At 44.4% G+C, this 25163-nt stretch overlaps 2 protein-coding genes across 2 annotated transcripts in view; both read right to left on the reverse strand.

The window, feature by feature from the left end:
• zcchc14 (zinc finger, CCHC domain containing 14) overlaps positions 1-12525 on the reverse strand; it is a 32936-nt gene extending 20411 nt beyond the window's left edge. Inside the window, exons 1-3 of the mRNA XM_072386693.1 lie at positions 11261-12525; positions 8840-9046; positions 1587-1794 (exon numbers count right to left, since the gene is read on the reverse strand). Of these exons, the coding sequence (XP_072242794.1) occupies positions 1587-1794; positions 8840-9046; positions 11261-11755 (910 nt within the window). The 5' untranslated portion in view covers positions 11756-12525. The remainder of the gene's footprint in view (positions 1-1586; positions 1795-8839; positions 9047-11260) is intronic.
• Positions 12526-13742: 1217 nt separating this feature from the next.
• jph3b (junctophilin 3b) overlaps positions 13743-25163 on the reverse strand; it is a 50441-nt gene continuing 39020 nt past the window's right edge. The window contains exon 6 of the mRNA XM_072386694.1: positions 13743-16654. Within this exon, the coding sequence (XP_072242795.1) occupies positions 16574-16654 (81 nt within the window). The 3' untranslated portion in view covers positions 13743-16573. The remainder of the gene's footprint in view (positions 16655-25163) is intronic.

The raw sequence follows: 25163 nt of genomic DNA on the forward strand, positions 1-25163 counted from the left end.
GCGTGATTGAAACCCTAAGTTATCAGCAGAAGAGATAACACCCTGATAAACATCCCTCATGCTCCCTGTTTTTATTACTTTACACTGACAGTTGGTTTCTTTTTTTAGAGCAAGCATAAAGTTTCAAGACTTGCAGGTTGGTCATGTTTAGCTTGCTATCTAAACTTCATTATGTGTGCGTTTTATACTGGTGACAGCAATGCTGTGTGACCACGAGGCAGCCAGATAGCTGAGGGTTGAGTTACAGACAGGCGTGGAGGTTTATCCCACCTTAAACCACATACAGTACACCCTGACACAGCAGCTGCCTGCCAGCTCCACCAGAAGCTGATAACAGAAGGCGTCTTGAGTGATTCGTTTGGATAAAGGAAACCAAATTCAGTGTGAGAGCAGGAAAGGGGGATGAAGCACTGCTGTTAGCTTTATTGAAAAGGTATGAAATGCTAAAAATAAGCCCCTGGTTTAATAATAAGAATAATCATTAGAATTCAGACCTTCCTCTCACACTATAGTCCCAAATGTACAATAAGAGGATGTGGAATCAGTGGGTGATTCGGTTGGTGAAAGAAAGGGATTTATTCCTGTGTTCACAGTGTATAAAGTGGAATATTATAAGGAAACTGACACCTTGTACCCCATGCACTGTGACTTAATATTAGTCTTTACACCTTCAACAGAGAGCTGTAGGCTGAGGAACGAACAATAACATCACACTGAATCACATTCACTCATTTAAAAATGAATTTTTGATGCTCTTCTACGTCAGAGGAACGCCATTTTCTCTCCACCTTTCTCGCAGTCTGCTTTAAAGCAGCAGCTGTGAATTATATCAGGGGGCCAGCCTCAAATCAGAGGTTTGTTATTTTCTGTAAAGTGTCTCTTTATAATCATTTATTGATCATTAAAGCAGTCGAGTTGGAAAGAGATTCGATAGATATGAGCCGTTAGCTCCGAAAACCAAAGTCAAAGTGAGCACTCATTATTCCAAAGGAAAAAAGGGATTCTGAGTCTCCATATTTCAGGTTTTCTTATCCAATCTATGATGTGAAAGCTGTAGCTAGGAGTAGAAACTAATCTCCTGCTAATGGAACTGAGCAGTCGACTTTCCAGCTGCTCCTTCATACGCTGAAAGCGTGTTGTTTGGTAAGCGCCTTTGTTAGGAAATACAGAGCACACGGTGTGTAAGCTGTTTAAGTAACACGATCTGGGAATCAGTCCTGCAATGCTCGACAGGGTTTGAGTTGGTGAGGACGGAGGTTCGAGGCAGGTGCCTGAACTACTTCTTCATGGAAAAAACCAAACATCTCAGAGAGAATTTATCTTTCAAAGCGAGGGCTGTCTTCATGCATCATTAAGCGAGTGTTTGGGCCGATCAAGATGGGTTTTTTTGTCACGATATGAAACCTTCAGTGGTTTCAAAAGGTCTGGTGAGGACTGTCCTGAAAAATCCCTCTGAACCTGAAACCACAGACACACCCAGGCCTGAGGGGAACATTCTTTCAGCTGCACTGTGGTGTTGATTTGTGCCAACATGCTGCATCTTGTTCAAATGGACTTAACACCACGACACTCACACATCTGCTCACCTTTTCCTGCTCTCCCCTGGTGGCTTTTGGTTGGTGCTGCAGAATCCTGGCTCTGCCCAGCAGGCAGTGATGGAGGCAAATGTGTAGGTGGAGGCGGAGGGGGTGGAGGACGGATGTCTGGGTGGGGAGCAGTGAGCTCCTGGCTGATGGCTTGGTCTCCTTGTCCCAAGGCAATGCCTGAGATTGTCCCGGCCTCTCTGGTCTGGCTCTGGAGAAGAAAAGTTCAAGTTCAGGGATGATCAGACACACTTTTATTCATTTTAATTGTAGAACACAGAGCTGTGCGATGATAAAATGAGGTTTTCTGTTCAGGAGCAGAAGTGCTCAATGTTAAATATCTCAATGTGCAGTAAAGTAGCAGTTTTTGGTTTTTGTATTTGGTGAAATATAAACTTTTTAGTTCTGTGCTAAAGTCTCAAACCATCTCTCATTTCTTTCTATACGGCCAAGAAAACTAAAGTAGTTGCACTGATTAACTGAAACATGAATATAAATCAGAATGTGAGGCAGAAACAGAGTTTTTTCTCAGTTCCCAGCAGCTTTAAAGGGAATATCTGGTCTGAGCTCCTTTATTCTCCAACACAGCCTGAACCCTCTGAGACAAGCTTTCTGTCATTTCTTTAAGGAGTCTTCAGGAATAGTTCTCCAGGCTTCTTGAAGGACATCCCAAAGCTCTTCTTTGGATGTGGGCTGCCTTTTGTTCCGTTCTCTGTCAGATGATCCCACACTGCTTCAATAATGTTGAGGTCCGGGCTCTGGGGAGGATTCATCCCTCCATAAGACCTGTTGCCACTGATTTTCAGTCCACTTCTTGTGTCATTTGGCACAGCTCAGCCTTTTCTCCCTGTTTCCCTTCCTTAAGAAGGGCTTCTTGACAGCCACCCTTCCATGGAGACCATTTCTGATGAGGCTTGGGCCAACAGTAGATGGATCAGCTGAAGGTCCAGATGCATCTCTCAGGTCCTGTCAGGTCACAGCTGGATTTTTTCCTCTTTCTTAAGGACATCACTTTCAGATCCTGTTCATCTGCTGTAGATAGTTTTTTAGGCCTGACACTTCTTCTTTTGTCCTCCACTTGTCCAGTTTCCTCAAATGTTTTAAGGACACACTGCACACCATGCTGAGATATGCCAAGTTTTCAGCTAACAGCTCTTTGGGAATCACCTTGTTGCTGCAGAAATCCTATTTTCTGTCTGTCAAACTGTGTTTTCTTTGCTGTTTTTCATAGATGCAACTAAAGAAATGGGAACAAATGATGTGTCTTTGTGACAGGCTGCTAGTAGCAAAGTGCCTAAAGATCCAGTTTAAAATGGCTTCTTTGCTAAGTTGTCTGTTATCGACACAACACTGGTTCATCCCTTGAGTTAGGAGCCTTTTTTTCTGCCTGAAGGGTTCGAAGGTCAGAGTTAAGTGACTTAACAAAGAAAAACTGAACTGAAAATGAGTGAAAAAGCACAAAATGTCCAAAGAAAAACTTTGAAAGACCTTCACAAATACTGAAGAACTATTGATTAGGACACTTTAAAGATTAAAGGAAAGTCTGGCTGCTTGGAAGAAAATATATAGAAATGTCTCAGGACTGTTTTTTCATTATTTTATTAGTACTGTGGATGAATACTTAAAAGTCTGTGGTGCTACAGCTAGAACAAACAAAGTTATGTCCTCTCTGGGTTGGCACAGAGCTAAAACAAAGTGAGGAGAAAGCAAACCAATATTTAACGGAGCCTGTCGACTTCTACATTTATAGAAATGGCCTGAAGTAGCAGCAGTGGATGAAACGCTGACATCCAGACACACATTTAACTGAAGCTGTTCACTGAAATATTAAATACTGTGAATTGATTTAATGCGGTTCAAAATCATAACTTAAACACTTTTGTCATGTACAACAATCTTTTGTGGAATAAAATTCTGATTAATTAATACATTTAATTAGAAAAGACGTGGCTATGACTAAAGGGATTTTCCCTTGTAAAAACAATCTACAATTGTTACTTCTACGTGAAAATAATAAAAATGTTAAAAACATTCCTGAATTTACTCTAAGTCTGTGCAAAGCAAATTCAGCTGAAATAAAATAATTTCGCATAACTGTTTGGAGGAGTTAGACCATGAAACTGAGACCATTTCCACCAGTAGTTATACTAACTTTCACTGTAAATTGCTGAGATTTTAGAAGCTTTCAGGGTCGCCAATTTTTTCTAAAAGAATGTGAGTAAATTTAAAAAAACAATCAATTTTAACTGAATTTATCTGCTAAATGTGCTGAAGCACCTCAGGGCTGCATCAGTGTGCGCTAACACACAAGCTGCAGACGTTTCAGCATCGGCAGCATTGGTTAGAGCGGTGTGCTCCACAATATCAGCCCTGACCTGGGGCTCCTATGCACCAAATTATCATGAAATGCACCAAATCATCATGAAATACCAGCAACAACAAGACTTCCTGCTGGATCTCCTTATGTTGCTGAACAAACCAAATAAGATATCCTGCAAAGACGCCCAACTGCCAGCCAGGACGTACAATATAAGTCTGAAGACATATCTCACCAGTGCAGAAGGAGGCGATGGTACGAACGTCATACAATCAGAGACACCAGAAAGTCATCAAGATTAAAAAATGTCAACAAAGCAGTGTTGACATTTGTGCTTTTCGGGTAAACACAGCTGGTCTCCCCTGAGTCATGATCAAGTTGTTGGGAGACTGTGTGAGTTAGAGAGAGATCTTTAACCGACAGACACGAAAAGACGATGTTGACAGAGTCTGACATGGAAAGAACAGGAGGAGACGACACTCACAGTTGCTTCCAGACATGCCGATTGTTGGCTTGGAGTGCAAACAAAAAACTGACCCATCTTCGCTCATTACTATAACATTTACAGAGCACAATCTGGAATACTGTGCTTCTTAAAAACTGTGCATGGAGCAACCGAATCGAGCAAGAACGTGAAGAGGTGAAGTAAATTTGGGCGAGGCAAGTTTTCCATATGGAAAACACAAATATTTTGCCAATATTCAGCCAAGAGGGTGCCTCCTCCCACCTGATATCAGTCATTTTAGCATGGTCTTACATTTACATCCTGAAACATCCCATAGTTAAGCTGCTATAGGCTCAGACTGCTGGGGGACCTCATCTGTCACACCTTTCCTCACTTTGCTCTCTTTTTCCCCCTGTTTAATTTCTCAAATGATTTTATGTCCATGTGACATTATTGTGGTTATTAACCTATGTTTCCCTGTTCCAACAGGTATCCTTTGAATGGTGTTATGGTGTTTTTCCCCCCTCTTTTCCCTCTTTTCTGTCTTCTCAAACCCCAGCTGGTCGAGTTGGATGGTCACCCTTCCTGGTTCTGGTTCTGCCAGAGGTTTCTTCCTGGTTCTGGTTCTGCCAGAGGTTTCTTCCTGGTTCTGGTTCTGCCAGAGGTTTCTTCCTGTTAAAGGGAGTCGTTCCTTTCCACAGTCGCCACAGGCTCAGGATGGGAGATTGGACTGAAGACAAGTTTCGGTGCAATCTGTTAGTTTCCTTAGCTAGGATATAATTTTTTTGATTGGCTCCATATGAATTAATTGGATTATGATTACAATGAATTGAATTCCAATTGGCTTGAATTGGACTATATTGTTTAAGTGCCTTGAGATGACAATTGTTGTCATCTGGCGCTATATAAATTTAGCCCAAAGTGATTCAAGCCAAACTGTGACTTATCAACTGTTTTTCTGACTAAACAAGTGACAAACACGCTAATCAGATTTTTGATTCACAGTTCTTCAGGAAACCACCTCAAAATGCTGACTCAGACATGAGTGTGCCGCTTTACCCATTCTAAGAAAATCCAAAACAGTACGTGCTTTTCCCTGAAATCATGCAGGCAGCAGATCTGAAAACAATTACGTGTGCTGCTGCCACATCCGCATGTTACTCAGCCAACCTGCAGACGCTCTGCTCCGTCTGCAGACTGCAGCCGACGACACATGAAGACACATGAAGTAAGAACAGTGAGAAACATGAATCATCAGGAAGGATGAGACCAAAATAACAACAACAGGAAGATGCTGCAAATATTTAACAAACATGTGAAGCTCGCTGAGAACCAGACTGATCTGACAGCTCGCATTCAAAAGTCAGCTTTACTCGCCTGCTAATTCTGATGCTGGCGTTGGTTTTATGGACGTATAAAGCAGGCAAATAATGAGGCAGTTCTGCAGGTCTGGCCCAGGCATTAGTTCTTTAAACCACCAAACTGTATTTTTCCTCTGGAACTACTCACGTCCAGCTGTTTCGTGTTAGAAGAAGGTTAAGAACATTGACTTAAAATTCATGAGGGAAAACAAACTAAAGAGGCTCCAAAGTCTGTCTGGTGTGTAATGGAGGAATATTTATAGTTTTGTGCTACTAATACGCATTTATCATACTTCTACCACATTTACTTATTTTACTAGACTGATACTTAAAGTGATGGTTACAAATTTCTCAGGATTATTGTAATTTTATGAATTGTCACACAAATGAACAGCAAAACAAAATAGACCAAAAATGACCTAAAAAAATCGATCAAATATGCCTGACAAATACAAAGCAATCCCTATTTTTAAAGGATATAGTGACATCTAGTGGCTCAAATTGAAAACTGCAATCAACTGAGCGGCTCCGACTTCCCCTCAAACAAATGCATACGATTTGCTGTAGAACAAACATGTTCCTACTATCAGAAATATAGAAAAGCACTCAGAAGATAATATAAATCCTGTTGTGGGTGGATCCTTTTGTATGAGTTAGCATAAAATGAATATAACCATCACTAATTGGACTAATTTAACTGGATTATTATGAACTGGATTAAATCTGAAGTATCATATTTTAGACCAGGAAATGATCTGTACATGACATCACCTGTAAAAGTGAACATTAATTTGTGCATAAACAAGTCTCAGAGAGGTTGGGGCGGAGCCACAACCAGCAGCCTGATTATATTCAGGATCATAACTGGAAAAAGCTGAAAACCGCTGCACTTAAAAGCAGAAACAACTGATGATTAATGTGATCAGTAACCTGAAAGCACCTGAAGTGAGAGTGAAAACAACATTTATCAACCTTTTCTGACGCACAACATCAGAAAATGTGGATTTAAACCCGACTACTGTGAGACGAGCGAGGACGAGGCAACAAAATCCTCCAGATCCCATCGATGCTTTTAACTTCTTTTCAACTTTTCCAGCAAGTCAAAGAGAGGTGAGGGGAGGCGGATAGATTCCTGCTTTTGTTTTTACATCAAATCCTGCAACATTTCTGTTAAGAAACATATGTTGCAGCTCAGATGTTGATCTGTTGGCTGCGGGGCTACATGAGGAACTTCAATAATGGACCCAGAGTCAAGGTATCCATGCTTTCTTATCTGCTGAACACCACAGCTATCTTAAGCTGTGCTTCCCTGTTCCAGCATTCAGCTACTTTGTCGCACATATCACTGCTAAAAGCTGCAGTTCTTGTATTCGACTGCTCAGGTTTTCTATGAACCTCTGTCATTCCCTTCAGAGCGCTAAGAGCAGGAAAGACAGCCAGCGAGAGCAGGAGAGAGCCTTTATAACTTCCTGGGGATTCACTGGAGACACACACACTCACACACTCACCACAGAGGGTTGATTTCAGCATAGAGAAATGTGCTGACCTGCACTAAGCAGGAGCCAAGGGCAACAAAACACTAAATACAAACGCTCCTCTCTGAGCTGGGTACTTTCCCCTCACTGCTCACTCTTTAAAACACACCGCTGCCTGCCTGTTTCTGGGAGACCAGACTGCAGAACTGTGTCAAACTAAGGGACAAAATAAAGTCTTTCCTTCCCAATTCTTTTCTCGTATCAGTTTGTTTCTCTACCGATTTCCTCTGAATAAACCTTCAAACCTCTACACGATGATCCACAGTTAATGAACCACTTCCTGCATCATCTGGAAATCCCCCTCCATGACTTTTCATCACAACACATCCAGGCTCAAAGTCCACATCTGGACATAAACAGCAGCCTCAGCTCCTCTTTTTCATATCATCAATATTTAGGCTCTTTGTGGCGAGCCTGTGAGATTGCTGTTAAAATGTTCTCCTGATCACGTGACACAGCATTAAAACTGGCTGCTTCACTGAGCTTTTAAAGGTGAAGTTTGTTCCGAACATCTAAAAACTTTTTTTTTAAATGCAGAAATATTTCAATCTGGAATTTTTTCATTTGTTTGAACCTTTAATCAACAGACAAGTCCAAAGAAATTAGTGTCTTATTTGAAATTAGATGCAGCAACACGCTACGAAAAAAGGTTGGGATAGAAACTTAATGCTTTGGGAGCTGAGTTTTTCACAGGAATCTGAGTCCATTCCTGCTGAATCCCAGATCTCAGCTGCTCAACAGTCCCTGGTTGCTGTTGTCTGGTTCTCCTCTTCATGATGCTCCAACATCTGCAGCAGGAGACAGATGTGGACTGCAGGCAGGCAGCCGAGCTCACACACTGTGTGTATGAAGCTGCTGGAAGTCCTGCAGAATGAGGTCTGGCATCGTCCTGCTGAAATAACCACGGACCTCCCGGGAAAAGACGGCACCTTGATGGCAGCATCTGTCTCTCCAGAACTCCAACATCCAGCTCTGCATCAGTGGTACCTTCACCCAGATGAAGCCCTCCATGCCATGGACTCTGCTGCAGCCCCAGACCATCACAGACGCTGGCTTTAAACCTTTCTCTGATAACAGCCTGGATTCCCCCAGATTCCCTGAATCTTTCACAATACTCTGCTCTGGAGATGCTGAAAGACCGAAGTTCTTTTGACACCAAGTGGTGAGCAATGCCCCATCCTTGCTCAGAAAGACTAAAACTTTCACGGATGCTCCTTTTATACCCAATCCTGACACCCTCACCAGTCAACAACGCTCTCCTTCCCTTCGATTTCGGAGCCCCACCCCCCCGCTTCTTCTGATCAGTAACGGTTAATAAGTCCAACATCTGTGGAGATGTTCGTGCCTGCTTCCAAAACAAGTTTCCAGTTGAAACCATCTTCGTGTGAGCGATCTCAGCATAATAAAGACTGATGTGATCATTCAAAGACAGAAAGAAGCTCAATTTAAAACAGAGAAAGCTTTAAACATTGCAGCATATGCAGCAGTACGATACGTCAGTCAGTTTTGTTGTGAAATGACTCCAACTGAAGCCCCTTTTTAAATTTAAACAGCAGGAACCTTTTAAATGCAGGCGAACATTAGCACTTGCTCCCTACCATGTTCCAGCAGGTGCAGTGGGAGTGGCATGGCGGGCAGGACAGAGGCAGGTAGGGTGCGCTGGCATCAGGCAGGGAGGAGGACAGCAAGGCCTGAGGCACCAATACGGCCTGATGGCGATGGTGGTGATGTGGCTGAGCATAACAAACAGCGTCTCCATCACTGCTGGACCCTGCTGCAGGAGCTGCTCCTCCTCCTACGCTCGCCTGGAATAACAAACTCACTCAGTATGAGGCGGAAGAGTAAAAATATGACGACCTGTAACGTGCAGGTGGAGACGAGGGCTTTAGCTGCTCATATCTGGTCTGCACAAAAACGCCTTTTCACAGTTATATGTTCAGATCTCAGGAGAAGCTACAGACAATTAATATTCTGTTAATCCTCAATCAGTTTTTCTTTAGTTTTTACCCCAACGTTTAGTGGATTTAACACAGTTTGCTGCTCTGCAGTTTTCAGGTGTGTGTTAACACGATGCCAAGGAGGAAAGACATCAGCAATGATCTTAGAGAAGCAGCTGTTGCTGCCCATCAATCTGGGAAGGGTTATAAGGCCATTTCCAAACTATCTGGAGTCCATCATTCTACAGAGAGAAAGATTATTCACAAGTGGAAAACATTCAGGACAGCTGTCAATCTTCCCAGGAGTGGACGTCCCAGCAAGTTCACCCCAAGGTGAAAAAGCCCAGAGCTACATCTCAGACTCTACAGGCCTCAGTTAGCATGCTAAAGGTTAAAGGTCATGACAGCACAGTTAGAAAAAGACTGAACAAGGATGGCTTGTTTGGAAGGGCTGCAGGAGAAAGCCTCTTCTCTCTAAAAAGAACATGGCAGCACAGCTTAGGTTTGCAAAGCTGCATCTGAACAAAGCTCAAGACTTCTGGAACAATGTCCTTTGGACAGACCAGACCAAAGTGGAGATGTTTGGTCCTAATGCACAGCAGCACGTTTGGAGGAAACCAAACACAGCATATCAGCACAAACACCTCATACCAGCTGTCAAGCACGGTGGTGGAGGGCTGATGATGTGGGCTGGTTCTGCAGCCACAGGACCTGGGCACCTTGCAGTCATTGAGTCCACCATGAACTCCTCTGGATACCAAAGTATTCTAGAGTCAAATGTGAGGCCATCTGTCCCACAGCTAAAGCTGGGCTGAAACTGGCTCATCAACAGGACAATGATCCCAAACACAGCAGCAGATCTACAACAGAATGTGTGAAAAAGAAAAGAATCAAGGTGTTGCAACGGTCCAGTCAGAGTCCAGACCTCAGCCTGACTGAAATGCTGTGGTGGGACCTTAAGAGAGCTGTGCAGAAACCAATGCTGCAAACCTCAATGAGCTGAAGCAGCGCTGGAGAGAAGAGTGGCCGAGATTCCTCCAGAACCATGAGAGAGACTGATAACGTCCCACAGGAAACCATTACTGCAACTCACTGCTGCTGAAGCTGCTGGATCAGGGGTTCACTTAGTTTTACACACACTGCTGCTGAAGCTGTTGGATCAGGGGTTCACTTAGTTTTTAACACACTTTCTGTGTTTTTTCTCAGTTTTGTTAAATTTATAACGACATGGTGTCATATGTCATGTGTTGCTGCTTGTCTGATGTTATACTTAAATACATACAAAACCTTAGAAAAGGAGAGTCACTTTTCTTTTACACAAGACTGGATTTAAAAATTCTAAAAACATCAGTCTTGACATAATAAATGTGATTCATCAACGAAAGACTTACAGTTTGTGGCTTTCGCCAACACATGTGTAATTTACCTGCTGATCATCACAGGGCTGCGCTCTGTTGCATTCACAGGCAGTCTGTCATTGACAGCGTCTCACCTGCAATTTGGTGTTGAGGCAACATGTAAGTGTGCTGCGCTGTTTGTAATTTATTTCCTCTGTGATTAGCTCGTGTTCCACCTGCACTGGTGACACTTTCTTGTCCCCCACCAGCAGAAAAAGCCCCCACCTGTGGTCAGAGGGGCTGGAAACCCTGGACGGCAGTGCAGGGTGGTTTCACAGGTCCATGCATGCACCTGTGAAACCACTGAACTTGTTGTTTCGTCACATGTTCTCAGCCAGCAGGATTTTGCTTGTATGATGTCGTTCACACCCAGGATGGTGTTAATGTAGCTGCTTTCACTTCCTCTGATGGAGTCGCTCTACATTAACACCACTGAAAGTCTCTTCCTCTGTATGCAGGACTTTTCCAGGCTGACACGTGCAACATGCAAGGAGCTGTCGGTTTCATGAAAGTTCACTGCCTTGTTCTTAATAAAGATTCTGGCTGATAAAGTTCTGCTCTGGAACTACACTGCTCCTCTCTCCGTCCTGCTTCACTTTCTGACGGTGACCATTTCAACTTGCACCACCCTTTCCTTCCCCGGTGCCAAACTTCTGACCCTGTTCTGAACCCTCTCCACACTCACCTGCAGGATGTCTTGGATCTGGCCGAGCTGCTGCCTCAGCACCTGCTTCTGGTGGAAGCTGAAGGCCGGGTGGTTGGAGGCCATGGTGAACAGCAGCAGAAACTGCTCCTCCGTCCTACCGTCGTTCAGCGCCAGCCCGTAGTTATTAATCACCGCGTCTATGTGGGTCAGGGTCCGGTACAGGACCCCCGCAGCCTCCCGGTTGTCCGAGCCGAGCAGCGCGAGGGACACCAGCAACTTGCTGCGCACGACCTCATCCGTGATGTTGGTGAGGCCCGACAAGTCCGCAGGGTTGTTGGCTTTGATCTCCGCATCCCGCAGGGAGTGATAGTCCTTACGGGCCAGATCCTCCAGGCAGGAGCCGAGGAAGCGGAGCTCGATGGGGACGCAGAGGTCCAGCAGGCCGCACAGGAACTCCGCTCTCTGGGCTGAGGTGAGTGAGGAGAACCAGCGGTACACCCCCTCCCTTTGGACACAGCTCCGGCTCTCCACCATCCTCACACATCCACCCAAATAAAAACTGCACTTAAAGTTTCAGACTTTCAGCCGGGAGTCAACTTTGGTGTGTTCGTGCGTAAATACGCAAGCGTGGCCAACTTTAAGTCGCCGTTTCCCACCCCACGCTGTCAGTGTCTGTGTCCACGCACAGCGGCCACGGTCGTGAAATCAAAGAGGCAACAGTCGTTTCCTTTGTTGGCGGACCAGCAGCTCGGGCCTTTTCTGAACATAATCTCACCAGAGTCGCCTCATGTGCAGTCCAGAAGGTGTGTTGTTTTTTTCACCGCGCAGCACGGCCGACAGCAGCCCCTCCACCGTGCCCCCCTCCGCCGGTCGGACCGCAGACCTCCGGACTGCACGCAAACAATTGTTGCAGAAAGACACGCAGGATCCAAACACGCCGCCCCATTCAAGGAGACGCGTAATCTCACAGAGACTTCTGGGTCGGAGCTGGCCCGCTCTCTGGTCCTGCACGGCACAGCAACTCCTTCCTGTCGAGCTCCACCGTCATGGTCTCCTTAAACTTGTAAGAGGAGCTTTAGTTAAAGTTTAAACGCAAAACTTGAGCAGCCCGAAGCTGCTGAGAGAGACAACCGGGAAATACATTATAACGTTTCCGAAACATTACCTCCGGAAACACTGCTGTGGAAAGTCTCAGCGATGTTATTTTCCACTGTGCGTGAATCAACGTAGTGCAAGTGGTGGCTGAGGGCTCCCTGCTTTCTGACATAAGTCCTACAGCGAGAAAAAAACAGCTGTCTGTAACGTTTTCCCAAATCTGGCAACAAGACAAGCCCACCATAAAGAATAATCTCCTCTGATTGGCCGAGAGACCTGTCTGTAATGAAGGCGTGTTTTGTGATTGGTTGGGAGGGATTTCCGCTGGCCCCTACTCCACATCTTTTCTCATGTTTTCATAAGGATCTCAGTTGAGTTATCGGGTCACAAAAGTGTCAGAAAAACGTTCGGCGTGAGTTTGTATGACAGCCATCATTATGAAAGTCGTTTATTTTGCTCCAAATGGTTAACTATAAATTATTTCTTTACAAGAATGATTGTTTCTTTTAGTTTCATACATACTTTGCACATCCTGGCATTACTTACACTGTCCAAACAGCATTTTTCCTCTCTTCTGTACATACCGTTAGTTTTATTTGTGCGTTTATCGTAACTTTACTTATTATTTGATCTTCATCTATCTCTACCTGTATTTGTCTGCTTATGTTTATTGTCATTTCACCACAACAGATTCCTTGGATGTGAAAACATACTTCGCGATCAAAAAGCTTTCTGTCATTTCTTTAAGGAGTCTTCAGGAATAGTTCTCCAGGCTTCTTGAAGGACATCCCAAAGCTCTTCTTTGGATGTTGGCAGTATTGTGAGAAAACTGAGAAATAATCCATATAGTATTAAGTTATTGATCTTTAGGATGGCACACTGGGGATATCATTAAGGAGGAATCACAGACGCCATTTAATGAATTTTCAAGCACATATTTGAACTTTTTTTGTGTGTTAAAAAACAACTTTATATGTAATGTGTGTCCTGTTGCTGTTTGTAGTTCATGTTAATGTCCAGAAGATGGCGCCAGATGTCTACATCTGCTGAATGTGATCTTACATCTTCACAGATTTTAAAAACACGTTCACTGACTACAAATCAGTCAGAATTGTTCACCTCAATCAGATTTACTTGCTACAACTCTTATTAATAATTCCATTCCACCATCTTATCGTTTTTTCAGGAGTTCATCTTCCTCCCCTCACATCAACAACAAAAAGTAAGCCCCACCCACGAAGCCCCACCTGAGGAGACGGTTGCTATAGTAACTACACTCCTCTCCAGCCAGGCCCCATCCATCTCTGCATCGGGGATGCTGCAAAACTGCACACACAAAGTATGAAGCACAACGCAGGGATGGCGAGATTTAAAGAACACACGAGGCGAAGAGTTTTCTTTGAAACACTTTCATTATTTTCTCCACACAACTGAAAAACAAAAACAGAGTAATTCCCAGAAAGAAAGAAAGAGAAAGAAAGAAAGAAAGAAAGAAAGAAAGAAAGAAGAGATAAGAGGAAGAAGTGAAACTATAGAAAGAGCTTGGCATGCTGTAGCATGCTGCAGACTAACAGGGTGGCGCAGGGCATCGTCACCAGGCTGATGGCATACAGCAGAGCCTCTTAAACCTGTCTCAGTCTGGGAGCCGAAATGAAAGAAAATCCACTGTTCTGCCTCTCAGGCTGCAGGCACATTAGACAGAGCTGTCATACTAAGGTGGGAAAACACCAGAAACGAGCCCACAGCCGAGTTTCTGCTCCGACCCGAAGTTTGAGAAATGCTGTCGGAGAGAAAAACAACAGCAATCCCCCCCACGGCCCTCCAGGATGTTGTTACCAATGATCCAATCATGTGAAAGGTGAAGGATGGGCAGACATACAAACAGAGGCTGGTCCTCCACATGGGTCACCAGCAGAAGGTCCGCCTGTGGCTGAGAGGCTCGTAACAGAAGAGTTCAAGTGATGAATCCTGATCTGTTCCCGGCCCCTGCTTCCTACACCGAGCTTCACGAGGATTTTGATTTGTTCATCACAAAAAAAATTGGTGTCAAACAGGCAGGTTTGCAGACACTGCTCCTTTCAAAACCCAACACGCCTCATGTGTTTCTGAAGCTTTGTCTTCAGAGTCAACACACAACTAAGATATTACGGTGCATGCATTGTTGTACTCTGATCAGTTTGCACTACAAAAGCAAGGCAGGTGGCGACTACTATGTATTCTTTTCAGATATCTTGCAAGTATAGTATAAAAGATGTTGTCATTGTCTTTGGGTTAAGTTTGGAGAGAAGCAGTAGGAGACTCTGCCTTTAAAATTGTACTTGTGACGGTGCAGATGCTTCACCAGGGGCAGTATTCCCTCTAAATAATCATCTGGTGGTAGAGTGGGCGCAGGGCTTTGCCAAGGATGATCTGCCTTAAACAAGCAGCGACTCAAAGGAAGCTCCATCCTCTGTCTGGTGTGTGTGGGGGTGGGCAGAGTGGGAGGGAGAGATGCAGCGAGCACAGCTGGCAGCTGACGCTCGTAGGCTGGATGTGCAGCGGTTTGTCCTCATGAAACGCTCTGATAAAGTTCATGAACAGCGTGAAAGGCCTCTGAGCTACTTGGAGACCACACACAGAGATACAGGGAAGGAGACGCGTCAAAGTTTGACACAGGTATAGAGTCGAGTTGAAAAGAAAGTACACCCTGTTTTAATTCCAAGGTTTAAGGTGTGAAGACCTCATGAAAGACTTTCATCTGGTCCTTACCTGGTAATTAAATGAGATAAATACAGCTTCAGATGAACAACACATTAAGAAAAACCGAGCCAAAGCACAGAAACAGCATGTGAAAAACTAAGTGAACCCCTGATCCAGCAGCTTGCAGCAGCAGCTTCAGCAGCAGTGAGCTGCAGTAATGGTTTCCTGTGGGACGTTATCAGTCTCTCTCATGGTTCTGGAGGAATCTTGGCCACTCTTCTCTCCAGCGGTGCTTCAGCTCATTGAGGTTTGTAGCATTGGTTTCTGCACAGCTCTCTTAAGGTCCCACCACAGCATTTCAGTCAGGCTGAGGTCTGGACTCTGACTGGACCATTGCAACACCTTGATTCTTTTCTTTTTCCCACATTCTGCTGTAGATCTGCTGCTGTGTTTGGGATCTTTGTCCTGTTGATGAGCCAGTTTCAGCCCAGCTTTAGCTGTGGGACAGATGGCCTCACATCTGACTCTAGAATACTTTGGTATCCAGAGGAGTTCATGGTGGACTCAATGACTGCAAGGTGCCCAGGTCCTGTGGCTGCAGAACCAGCCCAGATCATCAGCCCTCCACCACCGTGCTTGACAGCTGGTATGAGGTGTTTTAGAACTTTTAGAACTTCTGCTTTTATGGAGCTGCTCACCGACTGATGATCAATTAATCTGACCATTGATCAGCAGCAGCTGGCGGCCACTTAGCCTCTTAATACCTGTGGAAGCTGTAAGGGTTCACTTAGTTTTTCACACACCGCTTAATTTTTTTGTCAGTAAATAATGGCGCAGTGTGTTGTTGATCTGAGGTTGTGTTTTCCTTCATTTTAACACCTGGTGAGGACCATTTTTCTTTTTTATGTCCTGATACATAAACCCGTATAATTCAGGGTTCACTTTCTTTTTCCCACGACTCATCCAGAATGAGATGAAGAATGAGAACAGAGACATCAGAGAGCTTCATGAGTCTGTGTCGGCCAACGCAGCGAACACACAACGTGAACCATCGGTAACAACATCCGGGCTGGCGGAGGAACTAAAAGGCAGGAGTCTTATAAAGAGGAGTGGAAGGTTACAAAATAGAGAATATAGCCATCAACATATCGTACATGAGAGAAAATGTTAATAAATAAATTATAAGTTACAAATCTGTTGAAAACTATGATTTGAAGATGAAAAAGTTTGTGAGTCCTGTCTGCACACTCGCTGGCCTGAGAGTCAGACCAGTTCAGCCCACTTGGGTCCAGGCGTGAACTATCAAAGCTCACTTAAGTACAGACTATGTCATCTCCCTGTAGTCCAGTTATCTGGACTGTTACCCCCTCTGCAGTCCACTTCTTTGGGCTTCTCTTCCACAACTCTTCCAGGACCAAGCTTAGCCCGGATTAGCCACCTTTAGCCCGAATGATGGTGGATTTCTTGGTCCTGGTCGTCCCTCGGCCGGAGCGCAACGGGGCAGCAGAATCGCCGAAATACTCATGAATTAATAGTTGTTGTAGCATAGGGAGGTTGACTCTGAAAGCAGGGCTGTCTTTAAATAAAAAAGTGAATAAACAAAATAGCCACTCCAATGTTGAGCAGAATCACCATGACAACCAGGATGGAGCTGTAAGCCTGCGTGGGAGAGAGAAAAGGGAAAGTGTCAATAATAAGGACACACACTTGAGGCTGTTTTCATACAGAGAAAACATTCAGCCCAGTCGTTTATATCCGTCCATCTTCCCTCTCAAACAGCAGCAAAGAGTTTTTTAACTGTCCGTGTGCCGATAAGCATGATGTCCAGAATGAGATCAACAGATATGAAAGTTTAAAGGCTTTATTCAATCAGTGCTTTGGAAGATTTGACTTTATTAATGGAAAGTTTCACAGCTCTTATATGGAAGTGTTTGGATTTGTGGGTCTCATTCCAAACTGTGCGCGTCAATCATCCCGCCTCAGCTGTCGGGTGATTTGTGCTAACTGTCACTTCAGATGGAGGAAGGTCTTTCACTGTTCCCCTGCAGCACTGGGGTTTATTTCTAAGGAAGTATGGGTGTCAGGTGGAGTACTGTGACGCTTTGAGGGTGGTAGGTTTAACCCCGACAGCAGCGCTGAGCTCCTGTGTTGGAAAATGCTGCTAAAACCAATCAATGAGAGGATTTATTTAAAGTTCACTTCGGCCACGAGGGGACCAACGTTCTCCATGAAAATGAACGTGTGGCTATCGTGTTTACTCCATTATAAACAGTACAGGCAACTCGTGGTTTGTGTGTTTGCCGGACGGCGACGGTAACCAAAAGATTGAGCATGGCTGCGACTATGCATGTGCACGGATTAATCTCCAATCAGAAAGCAGCGTACCAGGCAAAGACGATCAGCAGAACAACACGCATGTCTGCACAGTCCCAGTTAGTCTGAGCATCGAAAAGCACGAATTCCCTTTGAGTAAAACCTTCAAGTGCAGATTTTCCTGTTACATATTGGCCTAATTTTTCAGCCTCAGAGGTTGGGAAATTTGATTTAGTTTGATTTCAGTGAGAAAAAGTCCACTTTATGTCAAACTAAAGGCTTTTGATGCGTTTTATTAATCCATCTGTTGCATATTTTTGCATTATGGATAGTGTCTCAAGAAGGGCTCTACATCTATATATTTCCACTATGTCATCTCGCTGGCTGGGTTATAGAAAACAAAGAGAAATAAATAACCGATTTACCTTTTTCTTGTTTAAAGTAACCTACGTATCATTTCCAATTCCAAGCTCCTCCACAATAACCTGCCCCAACACTTCCTCTAATTCTGCATCTATGTATTCTTTAAATAGTCATAAAGTGCTTTGCGCTGAGAGACAAAGTGAATCAGTTTGTATGTACGGTGGCTCTGAGCACTCAAACTACTCAAAAAGCTTTGAATTGATGGGAAAATCTTGGTGTGTCGGGTGTGGCAGAGGAACTGTGGAGGGTTTTTCATACTTTCATTCACTGCCTGGTTAGGTTTAGTCATCTAAACCACCTTCTTAGGTTTATGCTTTAAAAACCATGTGATTAGGACTAAGATGATTTGACTTTTTTCATGTTTAACTGTATGCTGTATCATAGGAACCAGTCTATGGCTCATCTGATCAAGCTGGTCTGCTTTTGTTTTTTCCTCTTTGCCGTTTTGTCTGGAAGCCTTATTTCCTCCACTTTCAATGAAAAGAAAACAAACAAAAAAGGTTAAATTAGCATCTTAAGATAAATAAAACAGCCCTTTATTTAAGGGTGTCTCTTGTTATGTGACCTTTCAGCAGATGCTTGCTGACAAGCTGGGTCATGTGGGTGAAGGCCAGACTTTCTCCCCAACTGTCCATGAGCAAAGGAGTCAAGAATACTCACTGAAATCATTGCTTTCCTTCTCAAATTATTCTGCTCTTGATACCAGGATGTGCAGACACAGGAGGATTCATTCTGATAATTAATTTCAACTGTGGCTGCAGACGGAGAGGAACACCAGCACGGTCGTTATTGTGGCAGAATCCGTCCAGAGAGGTTTCTGCTGATCAGAGCTCATTCAGGCGCAGATCGGATTGTCCATGTCACGCTTTTTATCCCGCATATCACAAAGCCATTATGGAGTTTTTACACTGGGGTCTCCAGTGTTTAAAAGAGGGTTGCTGATTATGTTATAATTAGATTATTGTTCAGTCCACTTGTTTAATTTGCAGAGGAACATAATCAGATAGTCAGTCATATGGAAACTATCCCATCTGAGCAACATGATTTGTTTGAGTTATGAAACCGATGCAGCTCTAATATCTATGCATTTAACTATTCATTTGGATATGTGTACATAACACAAAGAAGCTGTAACATGGAAATTAGTGAGTAATCAGTTAATTTACTTATCTTTGGATCTCAAGTCTTTAGTCTGAGCTAATAAGTGACTAAGCCAGTCTATGCAGTTCTGTTGTGGAGGACGAACTCACTGAAATATGTTCCTGTGTGAAGTGCAGCATCACGAGAAGAAGGCCAGTAGCTGTGTTCTGTGTGTTTTGATTTAAAGTTATTTCCACATCATCTGAAAACGTAGCACACAGCCCAGGTTTAGAGGTGGAAATTTCCTGATTCTAAGCTGCATAACGGTATGAATGTGGACAACTCTGCGTCTGCAGGAGCAGAACTACGCTCACTTTATCAGCTACACCCTGCTCGTAAAAGCTTGGACCTCCTTCTGCCTTCAGAACGGACTTCATTCTTTGTGGCATTCTTTCAACAAGATGTTGGAAACATTCCTCAGAGATTTTGGTCCACACTGACATGACAGCATCACGCAGATGCTGCAGATGTGTCGGCTGCACATCTATGATGCGAATCTCCCGTTCCTCCACATCCCAAAGCTGCTGTTGGACTGAGACTGAGTCCAGGGAACTCATTGTGATGTTTGAGATGATATGAGCTCTGTGACATTATCCTGCTGGAAGTGGCCATCAGAAGATGGGACACTGTGCTCATAAAGGGAAGGATATTTATATGTATATAGATTCAAATGCGTTGAGTTGCGGCCATGCGATTGGCTGATTAGCAACTGCAGCCGCTTGGCCCAATCAGTCAATAATTAACGAAGCACCATCAACTTTGCTCTCCACCTCAGAGAAGGAAGAGATTCAACCAATCTGTGGCATCTTTCAGAGATAAGGAGCTACAGACTTTACAGAAAAACCTCTGGTTTGGAGCAGAAGTGTCAGCTCCCATCAGAAACTTCACTTTACAGCCAAACTGAGGCCCAGGAGAAGGACTCTGTGGCTCTGAGTGTGCAATACATGCACTTAAAGTACATCACTGATATTTGTAAGCACTTAACATCAAATTAATTCAGACTGATCTGACTGCTTGATGTAAATGTGGTTATATGGTAATTTAGGGAAACTTTACCAGATTAAGTGCAATCTAAGAGAGCTTCATGCCTCGAACCTGAAACTGGTTGTTTAATCTCTATTTAATTGTTGTTTAACCAGTTAATGTTGATATGTTTTCTATGTTCTATTGGTACAGGAGATTTGCAGATCGCTTCATTCTGACTTTATCTACAGCATCCAAACTTTTCAGCCACGACATTAAGACAGGCAAAGTGAGTAACACTGCAGTATTGTGGTAGAAACTCCTGCTTCCTGGCGTTCTCGCAGATGTTACTCTGACACCAACCCAAACATTTTCTTGCAGACCTGTCACACCTCCCATGTGTCAACACCTGGCCTCCAAAGTCTCCTGATACCAACCCGACGGGATCTGATGACATTAGCTGAAGGCAAACACAGTCCACAAAGACTCACAGAGCCCAAAAGATCTGCTGCTGGTGTCCCGGAACCAGACACCACATCACATCCCTTCAGATATTCCTCGTCCACGCCCTCGCTGGTAGAGTTTTACGGCAGGTTGCATCACTTAGTGGCGCAGGTAAGCTTGTTAATCCACCATCACACCACTTTTACCCCACAAAAATACTCTAAAGTGGATCAAATAAAGTTGAAATAATTAGAGCAGAAGTTGTGCAGAGACTCTGAATCCTTGAACAAAAGCCTGGAGTTAGTAACCTTGATGTGCTTTTTGATCCTCATCTGAATTTAAAACAGCAGCTTTTATCATACGGCCAACACAGGGCTGTGTCTCTCCCACGCAGAGACCCCTTTGTGCTTTTATCACTTACACAACTGTAATGCTTTCTTTTGTGGCCTTCCCAGGAAGGCTTCAGCGAAACTGCAGAGCAACCAAACAGCACAAGTGCTGACCAGGATCAGGAGGAGCATGATGCACGCATACACCTGTTTAAGCCTTCCCTGGAGTAGGTTTGCCACACATGCTTTGAAGCAGGCAGCACTGGCCTTTTGGTTCTGACATCTACAGCTGGGCTAACACAGGAGCGGGCTCTATTGTGTACGAGTCTCTGGAGACATGAATATTATCTGCAAATCTCCTTCTTCACATAAAGTTTTATCCCTTTACTTTGTGTGTTCTCTTTGTCATCCTGTTAGTTATCATTGTGCAAAGTCATTAAGTCACTCGGTCATCTGGGGAACCATCTACATGTAGGAAGGTGCGGCTGAGAGGCTCCTTTCTGCGCTCCACGGTGACTCACGACACCTTTGAGTGGACACAGAGGTGCAAATCCATTCCGGTTCGGAGGCTTCATGCAGCAGTGGGAACAATAACGCACATCTGTTTTAATGTTTCTGTCTGCTCCCGGAAACTTACACCGGGACAACGTAGCATGCAGGAAGAAACTTCAACCGACTGTTTGATTGACTGAAGGTGCGTGCGTGTGCGTCGGAGCTGCCCCAGCGCGCGCTCCCGTGGCGCTCGCTGTGTGTCATAGTATCTGTGTTACCGTGAACCTGTTTTATACAAATTTCACTTGCTTCTCTGCAGCTGCAAACACATATACACAAGCAGCCCACCTCCACCCCTCCTCCCCCCTGGTTACCGACACACACCCACCGATTGGCCGCCGCTGAAGCAAGGCATACGCTGTTGCCTAGCAACTGAGCGCTGGTTAACCAATAGGGGGCTTTCTGTGAGGAAGGGGCTAGTTTTCCATTCTGCTGTTACTAAGGTGCAGAGAGGACCGCTGGGGTTCTGTATCTGTGTACTGTATGTGTGCATGTGTGCGTGCTCCAAGCCTCGCGCTGCAACGTAGCAGGTAGCAGCATCATCTGCCGCCAGCCAGTGCCAGAGCCATCGCACTGCCGCAGAAATATCCCTGCCGAAGTGAGCAAGTTGTGTGAGAGGAGCCGAATGTAGCAGCTTGCACACAAGCAAAGTGAGTGTGAGGCAGAGCTCGCGTTTTCACTCGCTGCCCATTTTCCTGTTGCTTTCATTAGCTAATGCAGCGACCATATTATCACCCAGGATTAGTGTGTTTGGGCCTGAGTCAAGACACAGCCAAAAAAATCACGTTACAACAGTGTAATCCCCCCCCCCCCCCCCCCCCCCCCTGCTTCCTAATAGCACAAATATATTAAAGAAAATCTTTCAGGTTGTGCCTCTCCCACAGGATTATCTTAATGTGTGGGATAACGTTGTGTTATGTCACCAGGGATGGGATGTATCCACATGACAGTGTGAAACAAATCCTTTTAGACAAATCAATGTGTGGCACTGACATGACAGACATGACACGACAAACTGATGTCCAGTTAGAATCAGTGCAGAGGTCCAAAGTACTGAAATGTAAAGCTGCAATAATCGATACTTCTATCATAACAATTGATCCAACGACTGAATAAAATGGGTCATTCATGGTGATTGAGCCTGCAAATGTAAAGAGGTCACACTAAGTTATTTGGGTTCCTCCCTTCTCTTTAGTGGGTTAAGTCCTGATCCAGCCCTCAGTGCTTTATATTTTGATCCCAAGCAGCCAGACTTTCCTGTAATCTTTAAAGTGTCCTGATCAATAGTACTACAGGCTTTTTGAAGCTCTTTCAAAGTGTTTTTTTGGACATTTTCTGCTTTTTCACTCATTTTCAGTCCAGCCCTTTTTTATTTAAGCCACTTAACTCTGACCTATGAACCATTCAGGCAGAAAAAAGGCTCCTAACTCAAGGGATGAACCAGTGTTGTGTCGACACAGAACAGACAACTTAGCAAAGAAGCCATTTTAAACTGGATCTTTAGGCACTTTGTTACCAGCAGCCTGTCACAAAGACACATCATTTGTTCCCATTTCTTTAGTTGCATCTATGAAAAACAGCAAAGATAACACAGTTTGACAGACAGAAAATAGGATTTCTGCAGCAACAAGGTGATTCCCAAAGAGCTGAAAACTTGGCATATCTCAGCATGGTGTGCAGTGTGTCCTTAAAACATTTGAGGAAACTGGACAAGTGGAGGACAAAAGAAGAAGTGTCAGGCCTAAAAAACTATCTACAGCAGATGAACAGGATCTGAAAGTGATGTCCTTAAGAAAGAGGAAAAAATCCAGCTGTGACTTGACAGGACCTGAGAGATGCATCTGGACCTTCAGCTGATCCATCTACTGTTGGCCCAAGCCTCATCAGAAATGGTCTCCATGGAAGGGTGGCTGTCAAGAAGCCGTTCTTAAGGAAGGGAAACAGGGAGAAAAGGCTGAGCTGTGCCAAATGACACAAGAAGTGGACTGAAAATCAGTGGCAACAGGTCTTATGGAGGGATGAATCCTCCCCAGAGCCCGGACCTCAACATTATTGAAGCAGTGTGGGATCATCTGACAGAGAACGGAACAAAAGGCAGCCCACATCCAAAGAAGAGCTTTGGGATGTCCTTCAAGAAGCCTGGAGAACTATTCCTGAAGACTCCTTAAAGAAATGACAGAAAGCTTGTCTCAGAGGGTTCAGGCTGTGTTGGAGAATAAAGGAGCTCAGACCAGATATTCACTTTAAAGCTGCTGAGAACTGATAAAAAAACTCTGTTTCTGCCTATTTACTATTTAGTAAATAGTGAAACCCTATTTAGTACTGTAGCTTTTTTTCCCATGTAAAAGGAACAAAAGGGTAAAAAGCTTCAAGTTTAAATTAAAGTCTTTCTCTCCCTCCAGAAACACTGATGTGTCCGGGTTTTTCTTCCTTTACTGAATGACATCTGAATAAGATCAGCCGGGTGGTTTTAGAGAAACAGGAGCTAAAATGGAGCATTTTCGATGAAAGAGAAGTGTGTAGCAGTAATGTACAGTAAGAAAAAATGACACCTTTTATCATAACCCCCAGGTTAGAGAAAGTGGATGAGAAGTGGAGTTGTTTTCCCACAGACTTTCTCTATCTTAGAATGCATGTCGAAGACAGTCTCTGGTTCAGCCTCAGTTTCTCAGCAGCAGACAGATGTTCAGCAAGTTCTGTCTACTGTTTGCAAACTGCGCAGCATCAAATTATTTAAGTGGGCTTGTGAACAAAAAGCCAGATGTTTCCCTACAGGGGAGACTAAATATGAATGAACACTCATCAGGTGGCCACAAATACAACTATAAATGAATGCTAACGTTGCTCTGCGTTTTTTCAGCCTCCTCCCCCACTCCCAGGCTCAGACTATGATCACTGAGTGGAAGCACATAAGGCACACTGTGAGCAGAAAGCCTTTAAAATGCATGTGAACATCCACACTGGAAGCTGGAGTGAAAAGCAGAGCATCATTGAGTGGATGTAAGGGGTTTGACAGCATTTAAAAACAGGGAGAACAGCACACATTTTGTGCCGGTCTCTCCGGGGAGACGGTGAAAGTGATGCTCTGGGTTGAGTGCACGAGAAAAGCTGTGAATAGTAGAGTTAGAAATGAAAAAGGGAGAGTGAAAAAAAATACAATTCCACTCTCACCTGCACACAGCAGGCCGTCATGGTGTGAAGTGAGTGTGAATGTTTCACTGTCACTTTGGGAAAGTTACAAGCAGATATTTTCCCTCTGACATCAGATATAAGTGAGACGAATTCAGGGCTCAAGCGCCATGAAACCAACTGATAAGCAGCTGGAAACAATCCAGGATACAACCTAAATAATCAATGTACAAACTCTGTATAAACTCTGTATTCACCCGGGAAAAGACGGCACCTTGATGGCAGCATCTGTCTCTCCAGAACTCCAACATCCAGCTGTGCATCAGTGGTACCTTCACCCAGATGAAGCCCTCCATGCCATGGACTCTGCTGCAGCCCCAGACCATCACAGACGCTGGCTTTAAACCTTTCTCTGATAACAGCCTGGATGCTCTTTCTCATCAGTTTTTCCCAGAAGCAGCTGAAACGTGGACTCATCTGCCCACAGAACACGTGTCCACTGTCTTTCTGTCCCTCTGAGATGAGCTGGAGTCCAGAGAACTGGGCCGTGGTTCTGCTCAGAGCTGATATATGGCTTCCTCCTGGTGTGATGCAGCTTCAGGTCACATTTCTGGATGCAGCCGTGGACTGTGTTGAGTGGAAATGCTTTTCCCAGCTCCTCCTGAGCCCATGTGGCTGTATTGATCATGGTGGCCTGACGGTTTCTCCTGCAGTGCTGCCTGAGGGCTCCGAGCTCATCCAACAGGGCTTTCTGTCCTTGGCCTTTCCACACTGAGATTTCCCCAGACTCCCTGAATCTGTTCCCAATATTCTGCTCTGTAGATGCTGAAAGACCAAAGTTCTTTACAGTCTGACTCTGAGGAATATTTCCTGAA

Source organism: Leuresthes tenuis, unplaced genomic scaffold, assembly GCF_036924035.1.
Source record: "Leuresthes tenuis unplaced genomic scaffold, fLeuTen1.0.hap1 SCAF_5, whole genome shotgun sequence".
NCBI lineage: Eukaryota > Metazoa > Chordata > Actinopteri > Atheriniformes > Atherinopsidae > Leuresthes > Leuresthes tenuis.